The sequence below is a fragment of the Mytilus galloprovincialis genome, chromosome 6 (assembly GCF_965363235.1).
Source record: "Mytilus galloprovincialis chromosome 6, xbMytGall1.hap1.1, whole genome shotgun sequence".
Taxonomy (NCBI): Eukaryota; Metazoa; Mollusca; class Bivalvia; order Mytilida; family Mytilidae; genus Mytilus; species Mytilus galloprovincialis.
This window is the reverse complement of record NC_134843.1, coordinates 100,701,583-100,728,632: the sequence shown is the minus strand read 5'-3', so window position 1 is coordinate 100,728,632 and position 27,050 is coordinate 100,701,583. Positions and strand designations below refer to the sequence as shown.

Below are 27,050 nucleotides of genomic sequence, written 5' to 3'. Positions count from 1 at the left end.
TCAAACTATTTCTATAAACAAGTGAATATATTATATTTTAGATGTGCTAAGTATCCAAATATTCCAAGCTACTGCACAATGGAGACAGATCCAAAGGATCAGTGTTGTATGAAACCAAGATGTCAACCAGCACCTGCAACAACAGTTATACCTACAATATCGCCTTATCTTACACCTGGCCCAGGTGTGACCTACCCACCAAATAAGGTACCAACTCAGTATCCAGGACAAACATTTGCACCTGGGAAAGCACCAACACTTGCACCATACAAACCATACCCACCTGGACTTCAGCCAACTTTGTCACCTTTCTTGACACCAGGACCTGGTTATACCTACCCACCAGGGAAAGTACCAACACAATATCCAGGACAAACATACCAACCAGGAAAAGCGCCAACATTGGCACCATATAAACCATTCCCACCAGATCTTCAACCAACAGCATCACCATTCCTTACACCAGGACCAGGCTACACATATCCTCCAGGAAAGGTCCCAACACAGTATCCTGGGCAAACATTCAGACCAGGAATGGAACCTACACTCCAACCTAACAAACCTTTCCCTCCAGATCTGTTACCAACAATGTCACCGTATTTGACACCAGGAGTAGGTTACACATATCCACCAGGGAGAGTCCCAACTCAGTATCCAGGACAGACTTTCCCACCAGGAAAAGAGCCAACATTATCTCCATACAAACCATTTCCACCCAATTTGAGACCAACAATGTCACCTTATAGAACTCCAGGTCCAGGATATACATACCCACCTGGCAAAGTACCACCAACCAGTTTCCCTGGAGAGATACCAACACTGCCACCATACAAACCTTTCCCAACAGATCTTCTGCCAACTTTAGCTCCTTATATAACACCAGGACCAGGATACACTTATCCACCAGGAAAAGTACCACCAACCAGTTATCCTGGAGAAATTCCAACTCTTCCTCCATACAAACCATTCCCTAAAGGACTAGAACCAACAATGTCACCATACCGAACACCTGGACCAGGCTATACATATCCACCAGGCAGAGTTCCCACTCAGTATCCAGGACAGACATACCAACCAGGAAAGGAACCAACTCTGGCTCCAAACAAGCCTTTCCCTCCAGGACTGATGCCTACAATGGGACCTTACAGAACACCAGGACCTGGCTACACTTATCCCCCAGGAAAAGTCCCAACCCAATATCCTGGACAGACATTCCAACCAGGAAAGGAACCAACATTGCCACCATATCAAACATTCCGACCAGATCTACTGCCAACACAGTCACCATATTTAACACCTGGACCAGGTTACACCTACCCACCAGGGCTAGTACCAACAGAATATCCAGGACAGACATTTGCCCCAGGAAAGGAACCAACTCTAGCACCAAACAAACCATTCCCTCCAGGACTAGGACCAACTATGTCACCATATCTCACACCAGGACCAGGCTACACATACCCACCAGGTTAGTACACATTACTACTTACATTGTTCTTTCATAGCCCAGCTTAGATAAAGTGAAAAAAAAAACAAAAAAACATTACCACTAGGACTTTGACCAACTTTGTCACCATATCCGACTCCAGGGTTAGGCTACACATACGCACGTCGGTACACATATCTACTTTAAATTGTCCCTTCATAGCTATAGTTTGGTTTGGGAAAAAGGAAAGACAAACAATAAAAAAAGAAAGGCGGGGTAATTTAATTTAGTCATCTGACAATTGATAATTTGCAATTCACTATTTACCACCTAAAAACAAAAGATACACCAGAAGTAAAGAATTTTGTAAAAGGAAACATATGATAAAGATATGCAATAAAATCATGCTTAACGTAAGGTAAATGTATTTTCAGGGAGAGTACCAACACAGTTCCCAGGACAGACCTTCCAACCAGGCAAAGAACCAACTCTATCACCTTATAAACCTTTCCCACCAAATCTTCTGCCAACAATGGGACCATACTTGACACCAGGACCAGGCTACACATACCCACCTGGAAAAGTTCCACCAACCAGTTTCCCTGGAGAGATACCAACTTTATCACCATTTAAACCATTCCCACCAGACCTGATGCCAACACAGCCACCTTACATAACCCCAGGACCAGGATATACTTACCCACCAGGAAAAGTGCCAACACAGTATCCAGGTCAGACATATAAACCTGGACAAGCTCCAACATTGGCACCTAATAAACCTTTCCCACCAGGTTTGTTGCCAACACAGGCACCCTATTTGACACCAGGCTATGGCTACACATATCCTCAGGGTTATAAGATACCTACACAGTTTCCAGGTCAGACTTTCCCTCCAGGACAGATACCTACGTTAGAACCAAATAAACCATTTCCACCAGGACTTGGACCAACACTATCACCTTATTTAACACCAGGACCAGGATATACTTATCCCCCTGGACAGGTACCTCCAACCAGGTATCCTGGAGAAATACCAACACTAGCACCCTATAAACCATTCCCACCAGGACTGGGTCCAACCATTTCTCCATATCTGACACCAGGACCAGGGTATACATATCCACCTGGAAAAGTACCTACACAATATCCTGGACAGACCTTCAAACCAGGAAAGGAACCAACATTGCCACCATATAAACCATTCCCTACAGGATTATTGCCAACATTGTCACCATTATTAACCCCTGGACCAGATTACACATATCCACCAGGGAAAGTGCCAACACAGTATCCTGGACAGACCTTCCAACCAGGAAAGGAACCAACATTAGCACCATATCAGACATTCCCTCCTGGTCTCAGGCCAACAATGTCTCCATATCTAACACCAGGACCAGGAGTTACCTATCCACCAGGCAAAGTACCAACTCAATACCCAGGACAGACATACCAACCTGGAAAGGAACCAACTTTGGTACCTAATCTTCCATATCCTAGCTATTTGTTACCAACATTAAGTCCATATAGAACACCAGGACCAGGTTACACATACCCACCAGGAAAAGTACCACCAACCAATTTTCCAGGAGAGATTCCAACATTGCCACCATACAAACCTTTCCCAACAGATTTGTTGCCAACAGCTTCACCGTACTTGACACCAGGACCAGGCTACACATACCCACCAGGAAAAGTACCACCAACCAGTTTCCCTGGAGAGATACCAACTTTGTCGCCATTCAAACCATTCCCACCAGGAATGTTGCCAACAGTAGCACCATATCTGACACCAGGCCCAGGCTACACTTATCCTCCAGGAAAAGTCCCAACTCAGTATCCAGGCCAAACATTCCAACCTGGAAAAGAACCAACGTTGTCCCCCAACAAGCCTTTTCCTCCAGGTCTTCTCCCAACAATTAGACCATATTTCACTCCAGGACCAGGCTATACATACCCACCAGGGAAGGTTCCCACTCAGTATCCAGGACAAACTTTTGCCCCAGGAAAGGAACCAACCCTAGCACCATATCAGACTTTCCCACCAGGACTTGGACCAACCTTATCACCATACCTCACACCAGGACCAGGCTACACATATCCACCAGGAAAAGTTCCACCGACACAGTATCCAGGACAGATTCCAACATTGCCACCATATCAGCCGTTCCCACTAGATTTGTTGCCAACAGCTTCACCATATTTGACACCAGGACCAGGCTACACATACCCGCCCGGAAAAGTCCCAACACAATATCCTGGACAGACATTCAAACCAGGAATGGAACCAACATTGGCACCATATCAAACTTTCCCTCCAGATTTACTACCAACAGTAGCTCCATACTTTACACCAGGACCTGGCTACACCTACCCACCAGGAAAAGTACCAACTCAATATCCAGGCCAGACATTTGCACCTGGGAAAGCACCAACCCTGCCACCTTGGAGTCCATTCCCCCAAGGATTAGGACCAACTCTGTCACCTTATCTGACACCAGGACCAGGGTACACATATCCACCAGGAAAGGTTCCACCAACCAAATTTCCAGGAGAGATTCCAACATTGCCACCATACCAACCATTCCCACTAGATCTGTTACCAACAAAAGCACCATATATAACACCAGGACCAGGCTACACTTATCCTCCAGGAAAAGTCCCAACACAGTATCCTGGACAAACTTTCAAACCAGGAATGGAACCAACACTAGCACCATATCAGACTTTCCCACCAGATCTGTTACCAACAATCAGACCTTATTTCACACCAGGACCTGGCTACACTTACCCACCAGGCAAAGTACCACCGACAAATTTCCCTGGAGAAATTCCAACATTAGCTCCATACAAACCATTCCCACCAGGACTTGGACCAACATTATCTCCATACCTGACTCCAGGACCCGGCTACACATACCCACCAGGAAAGGTTCCACCAACTCAGTATCCAGGACAGATTCCTACACTGCCTCCATTTAAACCATTCCCACCAGGATTAATTCCAACAACTTCACCATACCTTACACCTGGACCAGGAGTAACATATCCTCCAGGGAAAGTACCAACACAGTATCCAGGTCAGACATATCCACCAGGACTTGCACCGACACTGGCACCTAACAAACCATATCCTCCAGGTCTGTTACCAACACTATCACCGTACGTTACACCAGGACCAGGATACACGTATCCTCCTGGCAGAGTACCTACACAATACCCAGGGCAGACATACCAACCTGGGAAGGAACCAACTCTGGCACCATATCAAACTTTCCCACCAGGCCTCCAACCAACATTGTCACCTTATTTAACACCAGGACCAGGTTACACATACCCACCAGGAAAAGTTCCACCAACCAGATTCCCAGGAGAGATTCCAACATTGCCACCATATCAACCGTTCCCACCAGATTTGATACCGACTGTTTCGCCTTATAGAACACCAGGACCAGGCTACACTTACCCACCAGGCAAAGTACCACCAACAAGTTATCCGGGAGAGATACCAACATTACCTCCATACAAACCATTCCCATTAGATCTCTATCCAACAGCATCACCATATCTGACACCAGGACCAGGCTATACATACCCGCCCGGAAAGGTCCCAGCGACTCAGTATCCAGGACAGATTCCAACACTGCCACCATTCAAACCATTCCCACCAGGTCTGATACCAACTGCCTCACCTTATAGAACACCAGGACCAGGCTACACATACCCACCAGGCAAAGTTCCACCAACTAGTTTCCCTGGAGAGATACCAACACTGTCTCCTAACAAACCATTCCCACCAGATTTATTTCCAACCCTTGGTCCCTATGCAACACCAGGACCAGGTTACACCTACCCACCAGGAAAAGTACCACCAACAACTTTCCCAGGAGAGATTCCAACTTTGTCTCCATATAAAACATTCCCACCAGGTCTCAGGCCTACATTGTCACCATACATAACACCAGGGCCAGGCTACACATATCCTCCAGGAAAGGTCCCAACTCAGTATCCAGGACAGACCTACCAACCTGGAAAGGAGCCAACATTGCCACCATACAAACCTTTCCCAACAGGTTTGTTGCCAACTTTATCACCATATCTGACACCAGGACCAGGTTACACATATCCCCCTGGGAAAGTACCAACACAATATCCAGGTCAGACATATCCACCAGGACTTGCACCAACATTGTCACCATATAAACCATTCCCACCTGATTTACTGCCAACATTAGGTCCATATTTGACTCCAGGACCAGGCTACACCTATCCACCTGGGAAAGTACCAACTCAGTATCCAGGCCAAACGTATGCACCTGGGAAGGCACCAACATTGCCCCCTTACCTTCCCTTCCCACAAGGATTGATACCAACACCTGGACCAACAAATGCTCCAACCAAGAAGCCTTATTTAATACCTACAGCCATACCTGGTATCATCACTGGCCAAGGTGTTGGAGTAAATGGAAGTAGGTATTTTAAAAAGTTAGGGAACAGTAAATGGGCTATGTCACATATTTTGGTAACCTTTGGCTCGTTGAACTAAACTGAAAATGGAAAAAAATATAATTATTTATCATTTTTTAATTTCTTAAATATTTCTGATTGAAACCTTTCAAAACAGGGGAATATTTCTTATTATTCTGCTGTTTATACATATTGATAGTTTAAACAATATTTGATTGGTCGAGACTATACCACGTGTCATTGAACAAATCTTCATATTCCCCTCTGAGGATCATACTCCCCTCTGAAGTGTTGGCGCTACATCGTGCGAGGTTAATGTACCTAACGATTTGAAATTATTATTTTTTTCAAACAGCGATAATAAAAATCTTTATCATGTTAAAAATTGACACGCTATATTAAAACAAAAAGACTTATAATTAACTTTTGATCCTTACTGTTGATTAATGTGTAAGTCGTGTTCAGTTACAAAAACAGGTGAATTAAGAAAAAAAATGTATGCAAACTAATATTTTATGGGCAGTGGAATAAAACATTCATTTATATAAAGATTTGCTCACCCCCGAAAAAATCATATTTCCCTCTGGCAAAGCCCTCGTGAAATATGAATATTCTTGGGTAAACAAATCTTCATATCTCCCTCATGCACGGGAAATAAATGTATAAGAAAGCACATATAGTAAGCGAAAAACTTCTTTAATTTGTCTAAAAATCATAAAATTTCAAAGTTCTACTCCATAGATTTTTCTTAAAAAACTATATGTTGTTGGTTCATAAATTTTTGTTTTTATGTAAAATAATCATAGAATCACCACTACGTTTTAACGGTATATACCATTCAAAGTATTGATCTGAGTAAAAAAATACCACAAAAAGACACTGGAAATAATTAAAACATCAAACAATAAACCAAATAGAAAATGTCACCTATTCTAATGGTAAAGACCCTAATGTCACTTATTCTCATGTTAAAGATTCTAATGCCACCTGTTCTCTTGGAAAAGACCCTAATGTCACCTATTCTTATTGTAAAGACTCTAATTTCACCTATTCTCATAGTAAAGACCCTAATGTCACCTATTCTCATGGTGAAGACCCTAATGTCACCTTTTCTCATGGTAAAAACTAATGTCAACCATTTAAAAATAAAGACCCTAATGTCACCTATTCTCATGGTAAAGACCCTAATGTCACCTATTCTTTTGGTAAAGACCCTAATGTCCATTATGCTAATGGTAAAGACTCTAATGTCACCTATTCTCAAAGTAAAGACCCTAATGTCACCTTTTCTCATGGTAAAGACTAATGTCACCCATTCTCATAGTAAAGACCCTAATGTCACCTTTTCTCATGGTAAAGACTAATGTCACACATTCTCATAGTAAAGACCCTAATGTCACCTATTATCATGGTAAAGACCTTAATGTCACCTTTTCTCATGGTGAAGACCCTTACGACACCTATTCTCATGGTAAAGACCCGAATGTCACCTATTCTCTTGGTAAAGACCCTGATGTCACCTATTCTCATGGTAAAGATCTTTTTTAGATTGTAAAAAGTGATGTTTTACTTCTATATAATTCTATATGTAATTTATTAACATGTTTTTTCAGAGTCGTGTATGTACAAAGGTGTATCCTATAAGGAGGGAGATAAATGGGAAGATGGATGTCAGTACAAATGTGAATGTATGGATGATATGAAAGGCAGCTATCAATGTAAAGAAAGGTAACATTCTATTTATAGTCCACACTGTAAGTAGGCACTTCCATGTTAATGATGTGATGTTTGAATAGAATTGATGATCCCTTTTTTAAATATATCATCATACATTGTGCAGACATTTTATATTAAACAGTTTGAAATGATTAGAATTTGGATTTTTTTGGGGTTTGTTTGTTTGTTTTATTTTATGTAATTCCTTTGAAAAATAAGTAGTTTGTTGATTGTTAAAAATATAAAACAAATTTAACTCTAAAGTCATGTCTTCAAAAGTGAAAGAATTGATAGACATGTATTGTGAAATTAAATGGCCTATTTATCAAAAACATTAGAAAATCTATATAGTTTTGATTTATATTAATGATCCACCCATTTGTTTGTATGAATGTTATTTAGAATCTGGAAGTACTTAAAACAACAAATCAGCATTTAATTCAAGTCAATTTAACTTATTCACCACAATGATGCATATGCATTCTGTATTACAGGTGTCCAACCTACACAGATGTCCCAGCCAGCTGTCGACTCACCATTGATCCTAAAGATTCATGTTGTATGATTCCTTCCTGTGCACAGCCCACACCAACACCTGCACCATATCTAGGTCCTAGTACACAAACACCTCCAGTAACAGGTGAGTTATAGGTCATGTTTGACTGACATTAACACCTGCACCATATCTAGGTCATAGTACACAAATACCTCCAGTAACAGGTGAGTTATAGGCCATGCTGGGCTGACACCAACACCTGCACCATATCTAGTTCCTAGTACACAAATACCTCCAGTAACAGGTGCGTTATAGGGCATGCTGGGCTGACATTAACACCTGCACCATATCTAGGTCCTAATACACAAATACCTCCAGTAACAGGTGAGTTATAGGCCATGCTGGGCTGACACCAACACCTGCACCATATCTAGGTCCTAGTACACAAATACCTCCAGTAACAGGTGAGTTATAGGCCATGCTGGGCTGACATTAACACCTGCACCATATCTAGGTCCTAGTACACAAACACCTCCAGTAACAGGTGAGTTATAGGTCATGTTTGACTGACATTAACACCTGCACCATATCTAGGTCCTAGTACACAAATACCTCCAGTAACAGGTGAGTTATAGGCCATGCTGGGCTGACACCAACACCTGCACCATATCTAGTTCCTAGTACACAAATACCTCCAGTAACAGGTGAGTTATAGGGCATGCTGGGCTGACATTAACACCTGCACCATATCTAGGTCCTAGTACACAAATACCTCCAGTAACAGGTGAGTTATAGGCCATGCTGGGCTGACACCAACACCTGCACCATATCTAGGTCCTAGTACACAAATACCTCAAGTAACAGGTGAGTTATAGGCCATGCTGGGCTGACATTAACACCTGCACCATATCTAGGTCCTAGTACACAAACACCTCCAGTAACAGGTGAGTTATAGGCCATGCTGGGCTGACACCAACACCTGCACCATATCTAGGTCCTAGTACACAAATACCTCCAGTAACAGGTGAGTTATAGGCCATGCTGGGCTGACATTAACACCTGCACCATATCTAGGTCCTAGTACACAAATACCTCCAGTAACGGGTGAGTTATAGGCCATGCTGGGCTGACAACAACACCTGCACCATATCTAGGTCCTAGTACACAAATACCTCCAGTAACAGGTGAGTTATATGCCATGCTGGGCTGACATTAACACCTGCACCATATCTAGGTCCTAGTACACAAACACCTCCAGTAACAGGTGAGTTATAGGCCATGGTGGGCTGACACCAACACCTGCACCATATCTAGGTCCTAGTACACAAATACCTCCAGTAACAGGTGAGTGCTTGGCCAAGTTGGTCATTATATGCAGAAAACCTCAATTTTGACGATTATTCATCCTATTTCTTGACCCAGAAAACCGATTGATGCTATAATAATAATAAAAAAATTCTTTATTTAACGAAGGTAACACATTTAACAATTACATGTTAATCTTCCATGAGGCCTTCAATTAATACAAATAGAAAACGGACAAAAATACATACAAAATAAAATACATAATACAGTTAAATATAGCAGCTTAAATATTGAATAAGCACATATATGCATTCAGTAGAAGAAGAAAAAATATACATTAGTTTCGTGCATCTTTATTCTGTTCAGTTAGAAAATAGTTTGAACAGTTGGTCTTAAATGTATCTAAATTGTCTATTTCTTTAATATTATTTGGTAAATTATTCCAGGTAATAAGACCAGAATATTTAAATGTTCTTTTTAAAAAATCAGAATTAGGTCTTGGTACTTGGAGAAGTCCTGATGTTGTCGACCTCAGACAATAATTATAAAGATCAGCACAAGCAGTAAATTTAATAGATAGATAATCAGGTGCTAGACCATTCATACACTTAAACATTAACACAGCTTGAAAATAGTGTATCCTCGTAAATATAGTCATCCATGCAAGTTTTTTAAACATTACTGTTGATGGAAAATCAAAAGGAACAGATAAAACTAATCTTGCAGCACGTTTTTGGAGCTTATGTATCCTCTCCAGATTAATGTGTGTGGTGAGACCCCATACTGTACAACAGTAGTCAATAATGGGTAATATATAGCTATTGTAAAAAAGAATAAGACCCTTTAATGGTAAATAACGTTTCAACCTTTTTAACAAATATATTCTGGTTGAAATAGTTTCGCATATTTTATCAATTTGAATTGACCATGATAGGTTTTTATCAATATGAATTCCGAGAAGTTTTTCAACTTCAACATTATCTAAAGCGATATTATCTTGTGATAAAACACATAAACATTCATTACAGTTTACCAGTTTTCTGTCTGATCCAACAAGCATACATTTTGATTTCTTGCTATTTTATATCGTCATATCATTTTCTTTACACCATTTAATAACATTGTCTAAGTCTTTATTCAAACACATATTTAAATTTACAATAGATTTATATGACAAATGTAAAGTTGTATCATCAGCATATAGATCAGATTCTGTATATTCTAAGGTTAATGGTAAGTCATTTATATAAATGAGGAACAATATAGGTCCAAGTATAGAACCTTGAGGAACTCCAAAAGTCACAGTTTGATATTCTGATTCAGTGGTTCCTAACTTAACTTTTTGCATTCTCTGAGAAAGGTACGATGAAAACCATTTTACAGAGTGGTCATCACATTTGTATAATTTGAGTTTTGATAAAAGTATATTGTGATTTACCGTATCAAAAGCCTTTTTAAAATCTAAAAAGAGAATGGCGGTAAAATTTCCATTGTCCAATTCTTCTAACCATTTATCAATTATTTTAATGAGTGCTGTATGGCAAGAATGTTTTTCTCTAAATCCAGACTGCTGTTGTATTAATAATTTGTGTGTGGTTAAGAATAGATATAGTTGTTTAAAGACAGTCTTTTCAAATAACTTGGACACAGTGGGTAAAATCGAAATGGGTCGATAATTGTTTGGGTCTGTTTTATCCCCTCCTTTAAATATGGGAGCAACTTTAGCAGATTTTAATATGTTAGGAAATAATCCTGTACATAAACTAAGGTTTATTATGTGAGCAAGGGGGCTTGCTACAATCGACCTTGATAGTTTTAAAATTCTTGGTCCACCTCCATCAGTTCCAGTTGATTTAGTTGTGTCTAGATTTTTTAGACCTTGTAGAACCTCGTCATTTGTGACAGTATATAATGAGAATTTAGTATCATCAATTATTTTTGAATTGACATAGTTATTAATTTTCTCAGATTTAAAACTTTGGTGAGGATTTGAAATAAGCTTCTCACCTACTGTTCTAAAATGATTATTCAAGCAGTTAGCAATATCATTTTTGTTTATAAGTACTTTTCCTTCGTGTGTTAAAATGTCAATTTCCTGTTTAGTTGTTGAATTCATATCCTTCAAATGCCTCCAAAGAATTTTACAGTTTTTATCGTTATCTATTGCATCCATAAAATATTTTGCTTTTGCAGAACGGATTTGTTCACTAGTTTTATTCCTATATTTTTTATAATTTTCAGTGTCTTTCTTTTTGTGAAAATAATCTCTTTGGAATTTTAATTTACCAATTTCATTAGTATACCATTCAGGTTGATATTTATTTTTTACACGTCTAGTAACAACAGGTGCATGTTTATCTAATACATTGACAAGTAAGTAATACCACATGTCCATTGCTTCGTTTGGATCATTGATTTCCTGTATTATATCGAATGGTTGATTTGACAAATCTTGTAAAAACATTTCATCATTAAATGTTTTGAAGTTTCTGTATTTGATCTCAAAATGTGAATCTGATTTGTCTTTAATAAGCTTCGCAAATTTGTTTACAGTACAGCTAACAGGATAATGATCACCTGGAGCGTATGATGGTACTATTACATTGATAAGATTTGTTGGATTTGTACTGTAAATATGATCAATTAAAGTGACACTAGAAGAAGTAACTCTAGTAGGGTCAACCACCATTTGATGAAGACCATATGTTGTAATAAAAGTTGACCATTTAGAAGGAAGAGGCTTCAAAAAATCAATATTAAAATCGCCCATTAGCAATATATTATCATTTATAGATAAGCCATTTACAACCTCATTTTCAAAATAAGTATACCAAGAGGTTTGGCTATTAGGTGGTCTGTATACAAAACATAATAAAAATGTTTCTGTGTGTTTTGGAAAAATCTTAAACCATACAGTTTCTATGTTTTCACTCTCTAATAATGTCATTCTTTCATATTTAATATTATTAAATATGAAAGAGGTAGCAAGCTGTAGTCTGCATGTAGAGTGGACCCAAGTGAAAACACCAATCCCAACAGTTCGTAGGTGGGAGTGATTCTGATTTTTGACTTCAACTAGAGATAAAACCAGAAGTAATCATGTCCTATGCTTTATTTCAATAATAATTATGATCTGCAGATATATGCCTACAGGTTTGCACTATTTTTGAAAGTTTTAGGCCTCTGTACTTCCTGTAAAAGACACCCAATGGAATTTTATACTTCACAATAAACAGTTTTATCTGATTTAAATTTTCAAAGTTCGTATTTGAGCTCAAAACGCAACTTAAGCATGAGAAACATGACAATAGATAGCCTCAGGTTGACGTCTAAATGTAAGGAGAACCATTGGGACCAAATAATGGTTGATTGGGTGAGCCTGTCATAAGACAGTCACAGCATGGTAAGGGTTAATACTTTTTAACTGAATGCAACTAAACGGAAGTTAGCATGTATGTGATAACAGTATTTTGATTTTTTACTTGTAGCCAAGCCTGACATTGTTGCTTGTTTATACAAGGATAACGTGTAAATTACTTTTGATTTTATACTTGTAGCCAAGCCTGACATCAATGCTTCTTTATACAAGAGTAATGTATAAATTACTTTTGATTTTATACTTGTAGCCAAGCCTGACATCAATGCTTCTTTATATAAGGATAATGTATAAATTTGATTTTATACTTGTAGCCAAGCCTGACATCAATGCTTGTTTATACAAGGGTAATGTATACACCCAGGGACAGAAATGGTATGATGACTGTGACAAAGTATGTGTTTGTCAAGATGCCAAGATGGGATTCTATAGCTGTCAAGACAGGTAATATTTTATGGAGATTTTTTTGTTAAAAAAATCAAATCTGCATGGTAGCAAATTGTTCAGTCTCCAAATAATAAATCGGTTACATTTGAGGTAATTTGAGAAGAGCAAAGTTTACTTTTTTGCAAATTTGCAGACCTTTAAAGTTCTTAAAACATTTGGCATCCAAATTTAAGAGGTGATTTTAAATTTGATTTTTTTATGCTCCTGTTGCTATGGCAATCGGGGTATAAAGTGTTACCATTGACTGTTCATGGTAGGTCCCATATGAGTTTCTTCACTCCAAGATCGTAATTAAAAGAATCTTTGTTTCCCCACACCCTTAACACTAAAGTTTTCCTAACCAAATTTTTTGTACCTCATACACAATGTTAAGAACTGAACCTCGCAGACAAAGTTGGAATTTGGGCAATGAGCAACTTAATTACATTCAAGACCAAAGAGTTATGCCCCTTCAAAACTTGGAAAATTGATTTTTATTTTTTTTCTGCGTTCTTACTTTAAGTTTTCCTTACCCACATTTTATGAAACTAATACACAAAGCTTCGAGCAAAAACTTGCAGACAGCGCTGGATTTATGTATTGAGTGACATACCATTTTGAGAATTAGAATGAAATTCAAAACAGTGTGGCTGTGGCCATTGATTGACACATTAAATTCATCCATTGACTGGGACAATTTACGTGAACGTTTGTCTGTAACGACCACTGTTCACGACGTACCTACGATAGACATTTAAACTGTGGGGTCAACAAAGGTTTCTTAACGCCTTTAATTATAAAATAATTCGAAAAATTAATCAGGAATAACCTTTATGTTTTGATTTATATAATTGATATCAATCAAAACATCGTTTTATTTCTGATTAATTTTTCGAATTACTTTATTAAGGTGTTGAGAACCTTTGGTGACCCCATAGTTTAAGTGTCTTTAAAAAGTACATAGTGAGCAGTGGTCGTTACATACAAACGTTCACCTAAATTGTCCCAGTCAGTGGATGAATTTAATGTGTCACTCAATGGCCACAGCCACACTGTTTTAAATTTCATTCTATCTTAAAATTGCATATACAATGTACATTTAAATTATCTTAAAATAGCATATACATTTAAACATCACTTTTGTTGGCCTGAACTATGAGGAAACAGTACAGTTTACTTATCTTGTTTATATATATTTCAGATGTGCTAAGTACTCTAACCTAGGCCCTAACTGTGTAATGGTACCTGATAGTAGAGACCCACAATGTTGTCAAGCTCCTGATTGCAACAACAAAAATACAACAAATATCCAAGGTGTACAGGGAACCATTACTGGTACTGGTACTCTTCCCCCACCCACTGTTGTACCGGGTAAACCTACAATAGCTCCAAAGGGTAAGTTTAGTGTATAAAGGTAACCCAGTACTGGTACTCTGCTCCCATCCACTGTTTTTCCGGGTAAACCTACAATAGCTCCAAAGGGTAACTTTATTGTAGAATTGGCCAAACATGCAAGGGCTGTAAAACCAGTCAAGGTCGTTCAAAACTTTAATCACCTCATGTTTAAAGGTAACCCTGATCTGATACAATGTGTCATTCAAATATTGTAGCTGAATAGGGGAGGTCATTATCAAAGATCTAGTTTCTTGTATTTAAATTTTCATTAAAGATGCTTTTCTACCTAGTAAACAATTTAAAGATCATAATTGAATATAATACTATAAACAAGATTTTGTATGATTTTCAATGAGACAACTTTCTACTAGAGACCAAACTACTAAATTTACAACTATAGGTGTATGAACTTCAACAATGAACATAACCCATACTGTGTGGTCAGTTATAAATAGACTGAAATGAGAAATGTCAATTAATTGAAATGAGAAAACTTACCACCTGATTAATTTTTAAAACAAAGAAATAAATATGATATACAGCAACAAACCACAAACTGAATTACAGGCTCCTGACTAAGGAAAAGCACATACTGCTTCCTATAGCTTTCATTTTGATAACCACAATTTGTTAAGAAATAAAATAATTCTAGTACTTTGTGTGTGTATAAGTCTACATACTATTTCAATACAGTATTAAATAGAACTTTATAGTATAAAACTCCAAGTTAATTTTCTCATTGTAGCTGTATGTGTATACAAGGGTAAACAGTACACTCAGGGACAGAAATGGCAGGATGGTTGTTCATTTGATTGTGAATGTGTTGATGGTAAAATGGGACAGTTCCAGTGTACAGACAAGTATGTATAAAATATTTCAAATACAAAAGTTTGATGTGCATGTGGATCAACAGGGTTTATTATCTGTTTCCCTATGTTTTGTATTTTGTATTTATCTTATAGGTTTGATATAAATGTTAAAAACTTTATTCTTTGCATCCTCTGCTGGAAAATATACCTTACCGTTAAAAAAGTAAAGAAATAGACAAACAACAGAACAGAATGACTCCATATTTGGTCAGCCACTTGACAGTAAATAATGTAATGTTATTGTATGAATACTTTTCAGAACTGTCAGATACCGACTTCCTGTTTACTTTGAATTTTTCCATATGCTGATGAACTGACTGCATTAAATCTGTGATAAATCTAATTGCAATCATTTACAATTGAATTATTTATAATGTCAAACTGATAGCATAAATTAGATTTTTTGTCAAATAATTATTTCTGGTTTACCATTAGATGCAAGAGATATCCAAATCTACCACCCACCTGTCAGATGGTATACGATTCACAAAACCCTTGTTGTGAGAAACCAGTTTGTGGATTAGTACCAACAGCTGCTCCATACCTAGGTCCATCTACTGTGTCTCCACCATCACAGGGACCAACAACAGCACCTACTGTAGGTTAGTATATTATCCTAGAAAAAGTATTCATGACTGGACTTATAAGTTCTTTCCTTTAAAGATAGGTATTACTGATTTGCTAGTATAATTCAACAAATAATGAGTTTACCAGGAGGAGCAATACAAATCTATTTAGGGAGTGAAACATACTGATAATTTTAAAGGATGATTATTTGATCTATAACATACCATATTAATGACATGAATGTGTCCTTTGTAAGTAAATGTCGAGGAGAAAGATTAATAAATAAGAAGATGTGGTATGAGTGCCAATGAGACAACCCTCCATCCAAGTCACAATGTGTAAAAAGTAAACCATTATCACTCAAAGTATGGCCTTCGACACCAAATAGCCAATATTACTGTAGCATTGTATGTTGATATTGTTCACATTTATATATGGAAAACGTCTAACCGAATTCTGACATACTATAGCAAACTAGGTATTCACTAATTCCTTATCCAAAACACAACTATTTGTTACAGACAATATACATTAGAGGTGCCATTGACTCGACGTATTTGTCTCTTTTCAGATTTCTGTATTTACAATGGTATATTATATAGACAAGGACAGACATGGCAGTCAGGTTGTGATATGACATGTAGATGTGATGATGCTAAATCTGGACTCATTAATTGTAATGAAAGGTACTGAAAAACTAAATTGCTTAATGAATCTTATTCTACATTATATTTTTAAATTACAATTTATATAACCAAAAACATTTAGGAAAAAATTTCAAACAGATTGTTAAAGCAACTATAGAAAAAAGGTATCCCGATGATACAAAGATTAAATTTTTAGAAACCAATTTTAAAATGTTTTATATATTTCCATTTGTTTTAGTTGTGTCAATCAGTAGCAGTTTCATTGACGTACATACCTTACATGTCACCTACATGTCTGCATTCCTTTTCAGATGTCCAATCTACCCAGCACTGCCTGCCAGCTGTACATATGTAACAGATCCAAAAGACCCATGTTGTGAGGTTCCATCATGTATCAGTCCTAACGCCACTATTCCTACACAGGTTGTCAATGGTACTAAGGGAACTGTATTCATACAGCCACAACTCAACCCTCCCGTAATTGGCAAAAGAGGTGAGTAGTAGACATTCTTCCTAAGGCAAAATGTTGTTGGTTTTTTATTTTATATTTTTAATAAAAATCACAACTAGATGCCAACTGTTCTCATGTTATATTGAATCAATTTATGTTTTACCACAAGGTAAATATTCTCATGTTATATTGAATCAATTTATGTTTTACCACAAGGTAAATATTCTCATGTTATATTGAATCAATTTATGTTTTACCACAAGGTAAATATTCTCATGTTATATTGAATCAATTTATGTTTTACCACAAGGTAAATATTCTCATGTTATATTGAATCAATTTATGTTTTACCACAAGGTAAATATTCCAATAATTGTATAGAACTACCATCGTCTTTTAAACACCTTAAATTTCATGACCTCATCAGTTGCTGCTGCCATTTTTAGAATAAGGAGATATGAAGGTATTTCCATCTTTGAAATTTTGTTTATTTTTATCTGGGATACAATCTACAGCTCCTGAATTTTAAATACCTGAAACTTGGTACTCTGGTAGAAAGCGTCATGTGAGCATGTTATACTGTGTAATGTCTTTTCACAATCATCACTTTTCAATTATACATTGCTCAACAACTTTCTGTTTATTGATAATACATGTTTTATGTATATATTCTAAGTACAGCCACATAAATGAAACACACTATAAATTACCTTACCTATCTAAATGCTCTTGATTTCTTTTGCTCAGATGTGTGTGTATACAAAGGTGGTATATACAAACAAGGACAGACTTGGGATGATGGTTGTACTTACTCATGTGAGTGTGTGGATGCCAGCTCAGGACGATTCTCGTGTACAGACAAGTAAGTTATACAAACATCCTTGAGCAACATATTTAAAAATGAAAATTACTTTTATATGCATATTTCAGGTTTCTTTATTAAGATATCGATATGGATCTTTTTTTAGCAATAAATAATTTGTTATTATTATAACTTTTTAGCTCACCTGGCTAAACGGGGCAAGTAAACTTTACTCATCATTTGGCATCTGTCATCAGTGTCGTTGTCTGCCCTCCCTCGTCTGTTAACTTTTACAAAAATCTTCTCTGAAACCATTGTGAAAAATTTAACCAAACTTGGCCACAATCGTCATGCGGGTATCTTGTTTTAAAAATTACACTGTCAGTTTATATAATTAATATAGGGTTATATATATGATTGAGACCAAAGAAAATATTTACTCTCCATTGTGTCTGTAGACCATTCACAAAAACATTACTTATTAAAGTTGATTTATGTTTATACAGTTTCATTGGGTTATATATAATGTTTTCTACAGATGTCCAAGATACCCACCACTGCCAGCATACTGTTCAATGACACAAGATCCAAATAATAAATGTTGTCAGATGTCATACTGTACACCTACACAGTATGGCACCACCCAAGTACCAACCCCTGGGCCTTCTGGACTGGTACCAACAGCTGGACCAAAACCTAAAGGTTAGTATAAAACAGTCCTCAGATCTTATAGAACAACATTTTTGTCTTGTAGATAGAAACTTTCAAACAATCATAGGTTTTCAAATTCCTTTACCGATTGTTATGCCCAAACAATCATAGGTTTTCAAATTCCTTTACCGATTGTTATGCCCAATTTATGGGCATTGTTTTTTGGTATGTGTGTCAGTTCCTTCATTTGTCTGTCTGTCTGTCCAGCTTGAGGTTAAAGTTTTTGGTCGAGGTACTTTTTGATGAAGTTGAAATCCGATCAACTTGACACTTAGTACACATGTTCCCTATGATATGATCTTTCTAATTTTATTGCCAAATTAGAGTTTTTTCCTCATTTCCATGGTCCATTGAACATAGAAAATGATGGGGCATCTGTGTACTAGGAACACATTCTTGTTAGATCAATATTTTTGTTATATTGCTGTGCTTTATTCATAGATTTATGTTTATACAATGGACAATTATACAAACAAAGTCAGCAATGGTATGATGGATGTAACTCTCCGTGTGTTTGTGGTTATAATGTTGTGTTTTATTTATAGATTTATGTTTATACAATGGACAATTATACAAACAAAGTCAGCAATGGTATGATGGATGTAACTCGGTCTGTGTCTGTGAAGATGCTTCAACAGGATATTATAGATGTCAACCAAGGTAATAATATCTTTAAAACTTTTTTTATTTTATACCCCACCTACGATTGTATTATGTTTTCTGGCCTGTGCGTCTGTTTGTCAATCCGTTCGTTCGTTCGTTCGTTCGTCCGTTCATCCCACTTCAGGTTTAAGTTTTTGGTCAAGGTAGATTTTGATGAAGTTGAAGTCAAATCAACTTAAAACTTAGTACACATGTTTCCTATGATATGATCTTTCTAAACGTAATGTCAAATTAAAGTTTTTCCCCCAATTTTACTGTCCACTAAACACAGAAAAATGATAGTGCAAGTTGGGCATCCGTGTTCTATGAACACATTCTTGTTTTTCATGTTACAAAACTTTGATTTGTTTTTCAAAAAAACTAAGGATTTTCTTATCCTAGGAATAGATGACCTTAGCCATGTATGGGTCCTCAATTCAACTTTGTACTTGTTTAGCTTTATAACTGTTTTGATCTGAGCGTCACTGATGAGTCTTATGTAGACAAAACGCTGGTATGGCATATTAAATTATAATCCTGGTACCGTTGATAACTATATGACAGTTGTTATCCATTTGTTTGATGGTTTGAACTTTAAATTTTGCCATTTTATTAGGGACTTTCCATTTTGATCTTTTCTCAAAGTTCAGAATTTTTAGTGATTTTACTTTTGACTAATCAGAAGATTTGATTATTAATTTACTTGTTCTATGTTGGTTTACTATTTTTAAAGTCAAATTCATTTAGATGAATAACAAAAATCAAATGCTTTTATTTGTAATTCTTATGTTTGTTGATTGAGTAGATTGATCATGTATTACCTCAGACTAAACTACTCCATTTTGCAAAAACAAAATGATTGCACCAAATTATATAAGTCACTAACAGTCATTTAACCCCGCCGCATTTTTGCGCCTGTCCCAAGTCAGGAGCCTCTGGCCTTTGTTAGTCTTGTATTATTTTAATTTTAGTTTCTTGTGTACAATTTGGAAATTAGTATGGCGTTCATTATCACTGGACTAGTATATATTTGTTTAGGGGCCAGCTGAAGGACGCCTCCGGGTGCGGGAATTTCTCGCTACATTGAAGACCTGTTGGTGACCCTCTGCTGTTGTTTTTTATTTGGTCGGGTTGTTGTCTCTTTGACACATTCCCCATTTCCATTCTCAATTTTAAATTTTACTTACAGTTTTATATATGTATATATAATAAATGGCCAATTACCCAGCACAGATAGTACAAAAACTAATAAACAATAGAAGATTTTATTTATATATTTCAATTGAAAAGTCTGTATGTTCAACATCATTGAAATTTTAGACATTGAGCAAAATCATTAAAAAATCATTAAAAAAAAACCATTTGAATGTCTATTTCAGCCACAGAACTTTACAATAACAGATTTGCAAACACAGTTTTGTAACTTGTATTTTTAAGTAAAGTCATTAATCTAGTTTGACTGGATTTTATGATACATGGGACAATTAAAAGCCAATTGTGTATTTTTTTTAAATTTCAGGTGTTCTAAGTATTCTAATGTACCAGCTGGTTGCTCTTTAAAACCAGATCCCAAAGACCCATCATGCTGTGAAGTACCATACTGTCCTATTGTTGTACCAAGTATCCCTCCTACACCAGGAGTTATCACACCACAAATGCCTCAACCTGGTATCATAACTGGAACTGGAAAAGTACCGAACTTAATAGGTAAAGAAATATTACTGAAATTTCAGGAGAGAAAAACAAGGAAAATAAAATGTATAAGAATAACATGAAATGACTAAAATGTTGAATAAAAAAAAATTGGAACATAATATTAAGAAAATGGAATATAATAAGGAAATATCAAAATTTCAGAAATAAAAGCAACTAGAAAATGAAATGTTGTTAACAAGAGAAAGATAAATAAAACAGAAAAGCTATGATATTGGGTAAAGTTTAGGAAATGAAATATAAAAGGCATTACATGTATAAAAAATAACAGGAAAACAAGAAAAAGGGATGTAATAAAGAATAAGACTGATTCTGAAATTTGAAGTAACAACTTCTTTCATTATTTTTATTATGACTTAAATTGCACAAATAAGTATATATTGTGTGCGAAAAATTATGTACCCATGTTGTTATTAGTATATTTATGTAAATTATGCATGTATAAAATATTGTGACTATCCACTTCACCATGGTAGAGATGTACTTTATGTGTGACCATTGATCTTGGATTAAAGTTTAAGAACCAAATAATTATTTTTTCTCTTGTAGGTTGTCAGTACAAAGGTCAGCTGTACCAACCAAGTCAAAGATTTAACGACCAGTGTGATTATAAATGTACCTGTATGGATGGTAACTCTGGATTCTATAGATGTATAGACAGGTAAGTCAAAAATTTAACGAACAGTGTGATTATATATGTACCTGTATGGATGGTAACTCTGGATTCTATAGATGTAAAGACAGGTAAGTCAAAAATTTAACGAACAGTGTGATTATATATGTACCTGTATGGATGGTAACTCTGGAATCTATAGATGTATAGACAGGTAAGTCAGATTTAACGAACAGTGTGATTATAAATGTACCTGTATGGATGGTAACTCTGGAATCTATAGATGTATAGACAGGTAAGTCAGATTTAACGAACAGTGTGATTATAAATGTACCTGTATGGATGGTAACTCTGGATTCTATAGATGTATAGACAGGTAGGTCAAAGATTTAACGAACAGTGTGATTATAAATGTACCTGTATGGATGGTAACTCTGGAATCTATAGGTGTAATACCACCATTGATTTTCCCCTATTAGTCTTTGTTAAATTTGCACTTTTCAAAAAAATGTGCAGAATTTATCTTTGTTTCAAATAAAGAAATACTTGGCATGAGTAAAGTTTTATCCTGTCCAGTTCTATAGAAAAACATTCACATAACATTTCATACCCAAGACATATGTTTATGACACAGAAATGGTTTTACTGCAATAAAATGTAGGATTAATTACCTACAACTGTCAAATTCGAGGGAATATTTTTTTCGACCTACTTTCGTATACAACCGGATGTGACGTACCATGATTTGGTGGTATTACACCTATAGATGTATAGACAGGTAAGTCAAAGATTTAACGACCAGTGTGATTATAAATGTACCTGTATGGATGGTAACCCTGGATTCTATAGATGTATAGACAGGTAAGTCAAAAATTTAACGAACAGTGTGATTATATATGTACCTGTATGGATGGTAACTCTGGATTCTATAGATGTATAGACAGGTAAGTCAAAGATTTAACGACCAGTGTGATTATAAATGTACCTGTATGGATGGTAACTCTGGATTCTATAGATGTATAGACAGTTAAGTCAGATTTAACGACCAGTGTGATCATAAATGTACCTGTATAGATGGTAACTCTGGATTCTATAGATGTATAGACAGTTTAGTCAGATTTAATGACCAGTGTGATTATAAATGTACCTGTATGGATGGTAACTCTGGAATCTATAGGTGTATAGACAGTTAAGTCAGATTTAACGACCAGTGTGATTATAAATGTACCTGTATGGATGGTAACTCTGGAATCTATAGATGTATAGACAGGTAAGTCAGATTTAACAAACAGTGTGATTATAAATGTACCTGTATAGATGGTAACTCTGGAATCTATAGATGTATAGACAGGTAAGTCAGATTTAACGAACAGTGTGATTATAAATGTACCTGTATGGATGGTAACTCTGGAATCTATAGGTGTATAGACAGGTAAGTCAGATTTAACGAACAGTGTGATTATAAATGTACCTGTATGGATGGTAACTCTGGAATCTATAGGTGTATAGACAGTTAAGTCAGATTTAACGACCAGTGTGATTATAAATGTACCTGTATGGATGGTAACTCTGGAATCTATAGATGTATAGACAGGTAAGTCAGATTTAACGAACAGTGTGATTATAAATGTACCTGTATGGATGGTAACTCTGGAATCTATAGATGTATAGACAGTTAAGTCAGATTTAACGACCAGTGTGATTATAAATGTACCTGTATGGATGGTAACTCTGGAATCTATAGATGTATAGACAGGTAAGTCAGATTTAACGAACAGTGTGATTATAAATGTACCTGTATGGATGGTAACTCTGGATTCTATATATGTATAGACAGTTAAGTCAGATTTAACGACCAGTGTGATTATATATGTACCTGTATGGATGGTAACTCTGGAATCTATAGGTGTATAGACAGTTAAGTCAGATTTAACGACCAGTGTGATTATATATGTACCTGTATGGATGGTAACTCTGGATTCTATAGATGTATAGACAGGTACATAACTTGATAGAGATATTGTTTGATGAATGGAGAATAGACATTAGTTGAATACACATTGATATCTTCATACATACATTTTTGCAAAAGACATTATTTATCTAATTGTGAAGTTTGCTTGACAAATGAATTTATAACAGTAACAACTGGACAATGACAGCATCAAAGTCTTTTGTTTGAATGAAAATTTGATTTAAAAAAGGGGGGTATGCTAAAATGCCCTCTTAAAACTAGAAATATTTTCCTTTATCAAATTATCTATAAATTCATGAGGTACATATTTAATTTTATATTAACAGATGCACCAAATACACAAATATACCAAAAGAGTGTGTTTTAGTTTCTGATCCTAATGACAAGTGCTGTCAAGTACCATACTGTGATTTCAAAAATCCTACACCTTTCCCTAATGGTATACCTACACCAGGACCAAATATGGGACCAACTCCAGTACCACAATCAACTATCTCACCACCAGGCACAATACCACCTCAGACAGGTACGTCAGCCCATTCTTTTAATTGTAACTTGAGTTGTTTTATTTGTTCATGTCATGCTTCTTATTCAGTATAAAAAGATGTGGTATGATTGCCAATGAGACAACTATCCACAAAAGACCAAAATGACACAGACATTAATATCTATAGGTCACCGTACAGCCTTCAACAATGAGCAAAGCCTATACCGCATAGTCAGTATAAAAGGCCCCGATAAGACAATGTAAAACAATTCAAACGAGAAAACTAACGGCTTTATTTATGTAAAAGAAATTAACGAAAAACAAATATGTAACACATAAACAAACGACAACCACTGAATTACAGGCTCCTGAGGTTTACTTGTCCTAAATTATCATATCGGTTCAAGGAGAAATTGATTTTCACATAAATGAGTCAAATTTTTTTGAAACCATAGAATTCATTATGTTTAAAATTTCATTACAGGGTTCTGTGCTTACAAAGGTGTATACTATACACAGGGCCAGACTTGGAAAGACGGCTGTAATCTTCAGTGTAGATGTGAAGATGTATCTAAAGGAATATACTCCTGTACACAAAGGTATTTAATTACGCACAATTTCAGTATGCAGGATGATGTTACTGACCTTCTTTACAAATATCTAGTGTGGAGGTTAAGGCATTCGAAACAAAGTTATACAATATATCTTGACATACCATATTCAAATTAGATAGATGTATTTCTCATCAAAGGTTCAAACCAAATGATCACTGATTAAAAATAAGAATGTCTTTTTAAATAATATTTCATTTCAAAAGCTGATTTTCTATATTCAGAAAGAAACTTTTCTTACAGTTTAAGGTGCAAAGTTCTAAATACAAAAATAAAACATCCAATATAGGTCAAAAGTTTATAGTTTATATCCATCCAGATATGGCGGCACTTGGATTAAAAAGCTGTATAGAAATTGAGTTTAATTTAAATTAGTAAAACATCGAAAAGATAGCAACCACTATGACAGATGACATCTCTTTTTGTGAAGTCAGAGAACTAATGGTACGATGGTATTTTTGGCAAACTTCTTCATCAAACTAGAAGTACAGTACATTGAAGCATAACTAACTAGTCAATTCTTCATCAAACTAGAAGTACAGTACATTGAAGCATAACTAACTAGTCAATTCTTCATCAAACTAGAAGTACAGTACATTGAAGCATAACTAACTAGTCAATTCTTCATCAAACCAGAAGTACAGTACATTGAAGCATAACTAACTAGTCAATTCTTCATCAAACTAGAAGTACAGTACATTGAAGCATAACTAACTAGTCAATTCTTCATCAAACTAGAAGTATAGTACATTGAAGCATAACTAACTAGTCAATTCTTCATCAAACTAGAAGTACAGTACATTGAAGCATAACTAACTAGTCAATTCTTCATCAAACCAGAAGTACAGTACATTGAAGCATAACTAACTAGTCAATTCTTCATCAAACTAGAAGTACAGTACATTGAAGCATAACTAACTAGTCAATTCTTCATCAAACTAGAAGTACAGTACATTGAAGCATAACTAACTAGTCAATTCTTCATCAAACTAGAAATACAGTACATTGAAGCATAACTAACTAACTAAAGACTGTCAATAATAAACTCTTATCTATATATTTTCTATATAACTTAAAAACTGATTCATAGCTACTCTTAAAGAAATGGTATTTTGTGAAGAAAGTAAAAAAACTTAGATAAACATAGTATACACTCTAAAACCTATTACAAGTAGGACAATGAACCATTTGAAATAAAATGTAAGAGAAAATATCTATATGTATTTTATCCCATATAGACAATTTTAAGATAAGATGTAGTATGTATACAAATACAGGCAACAGTAGTATACCGCTGTTCAAAAATTCATAAATTGATAGAAAAAAAACAAATCCGGGTTACAAACTAAAATGGAGGGAAATGAATCAAATATAAGAGAACTACAACACAACAGAGACACAACACTGAAATGTAACACAAACAGAAATGAACTATAATGTAACAATGGCCATTTTCTGGACTTGGTACGAGGCATTTTATAAAAAAAATGGTGAGTTGAACCTGGTTTTGTGGCTTGCAAACCTCCCGCTTTAATAGCAGTGTTAATTATAACATTAAAATGACAATATTACACGACAGGGTTACAATAAAAAAACAGATAAATCGGAGAAAATATAGGACAGAGAAACAAACAAATAATAGCCATCAAAAGGTAACAGGTTAAAAAATATTTTTATACAAATTATTCACAAGATATTGTAAAGTTAAAAAGGATGGGAACACAAAAAGATCACCATATGATGTCTTCTAAACACTGAATAAAACAACAGCAGTATGGTATATTTTTTATCTGCCTATACATTTAATCTACTTATAGGCAGTATTTTTTCCCGAGGCGTCAGTGTTAATAAAAGTTCTTTTTTTTTTAGATGTAACAGTTACACCAACCTTCCATCTTCCTGTACACTGAAGGCCGATCCTAATGATGGTTGTTGTTTGATACCAGACTGTAACAAGTACCCCACACCAGCACCAATGGTGTCCCCATCTCCTGGTCAGACCACCACTCATATGCCTCTTGTTGTTCCTACTCCAGTTAAAGGATCACACACTGGTACAGCCTTACAACCAGGTCAACCTGGTACAATTACTGGTGGCCAGATTAGTAAGTATATCTAGATATGTTACTATCCAGGGTAAAATTAAATAAGGAGAGAACCTATTGATCTTAAAATTGAGAATGGAAATGGGGAATGTGCCAAAGAGACAACAACTCGACCATAGAAAAAAAAACAACAGCAGAAGGTCACCAACAGGTCTTCAATGTAGCGAGAAATTCCCGCACCCGGAGGAGTCCTTCAACTGGCCCCTAAACAAATATATACTAGTTCAGTGATAATGAACGCCAAACTAATTTC

The 27,050-nt window shown here is 35.9% G+C and overlaps 1 protein-coding gene across 3 annotated transcripts in view; it reads left to right on the top strand.

The window, feature by feature from the left end:
- LOC143080959 (uncharacterized) overlaps positions 1-27,050 on the top strand; it is a 134,159-nt gene that overhangs the window by 45,653 nt on the left and 61,456 nt on the right. For all 3 annotated transcript variants that reach the window (XM_076257158.1, XM_076257160.1, XM_076257159.1), the window contains 18 exons: positions 42-1,468; positions 1,861-5,892; positions 7,504-7,618; positions 8,101-8,246; positions 13,098-13,227; positions 14,411-14,604; positions 15,350-15,464; positions 15,909-16,075; positions 16,612-16,726; positions 16,999-17,180; positions 17,886-18,000; positions 18,479-18,642; positions 19,197-19,311; positions 20,813-21,000; positions 21,556-21,667; positions 23,921-24,120; positions 24,566-24,680; positions 26,562-26,797. In XM_076257158.1, coding sequence (XP_076113273.1) covers positions 42-1,468; positions 1,861-5,892; positions 7,504-7,618; positions 8,101-8,246; positions 13,098-13,227; positions 14,411-14,604; positions 15,350-15,464; positions 15,909-16,075; positions 16,612-16,726; positions 16,999-17,180; positions 17,886-18,000; positions 18,479-18,642; positions 19,197-19,311; positions 20,813-21,000; positions 21,556-21,667; positions 23,921-24,120; positions 24,566-24,680; positions 26,562-26,797 — 7,868 coding nt within the window. The remainder of the gene's footprint in view (positions 1-41; positions 1,469-1,860; positions 5,893-7,503; positions 7,619-8,100; positions 8,247-13,097; positions 13,228-14,410; positions 14,605-15,349; positions 15,465-15,908; positions 16,076-16,611; positions 16,727-16,998; positions 17,181-17,885; positions 18,001-18,478; positions 18,643-19,196; positions 19,312-20,812; positions 21,001-21,555; positions 21,668-23,920; positions 24,121-24,565; positions 24,681-26,561; positions 26,798-27,050) is intronic.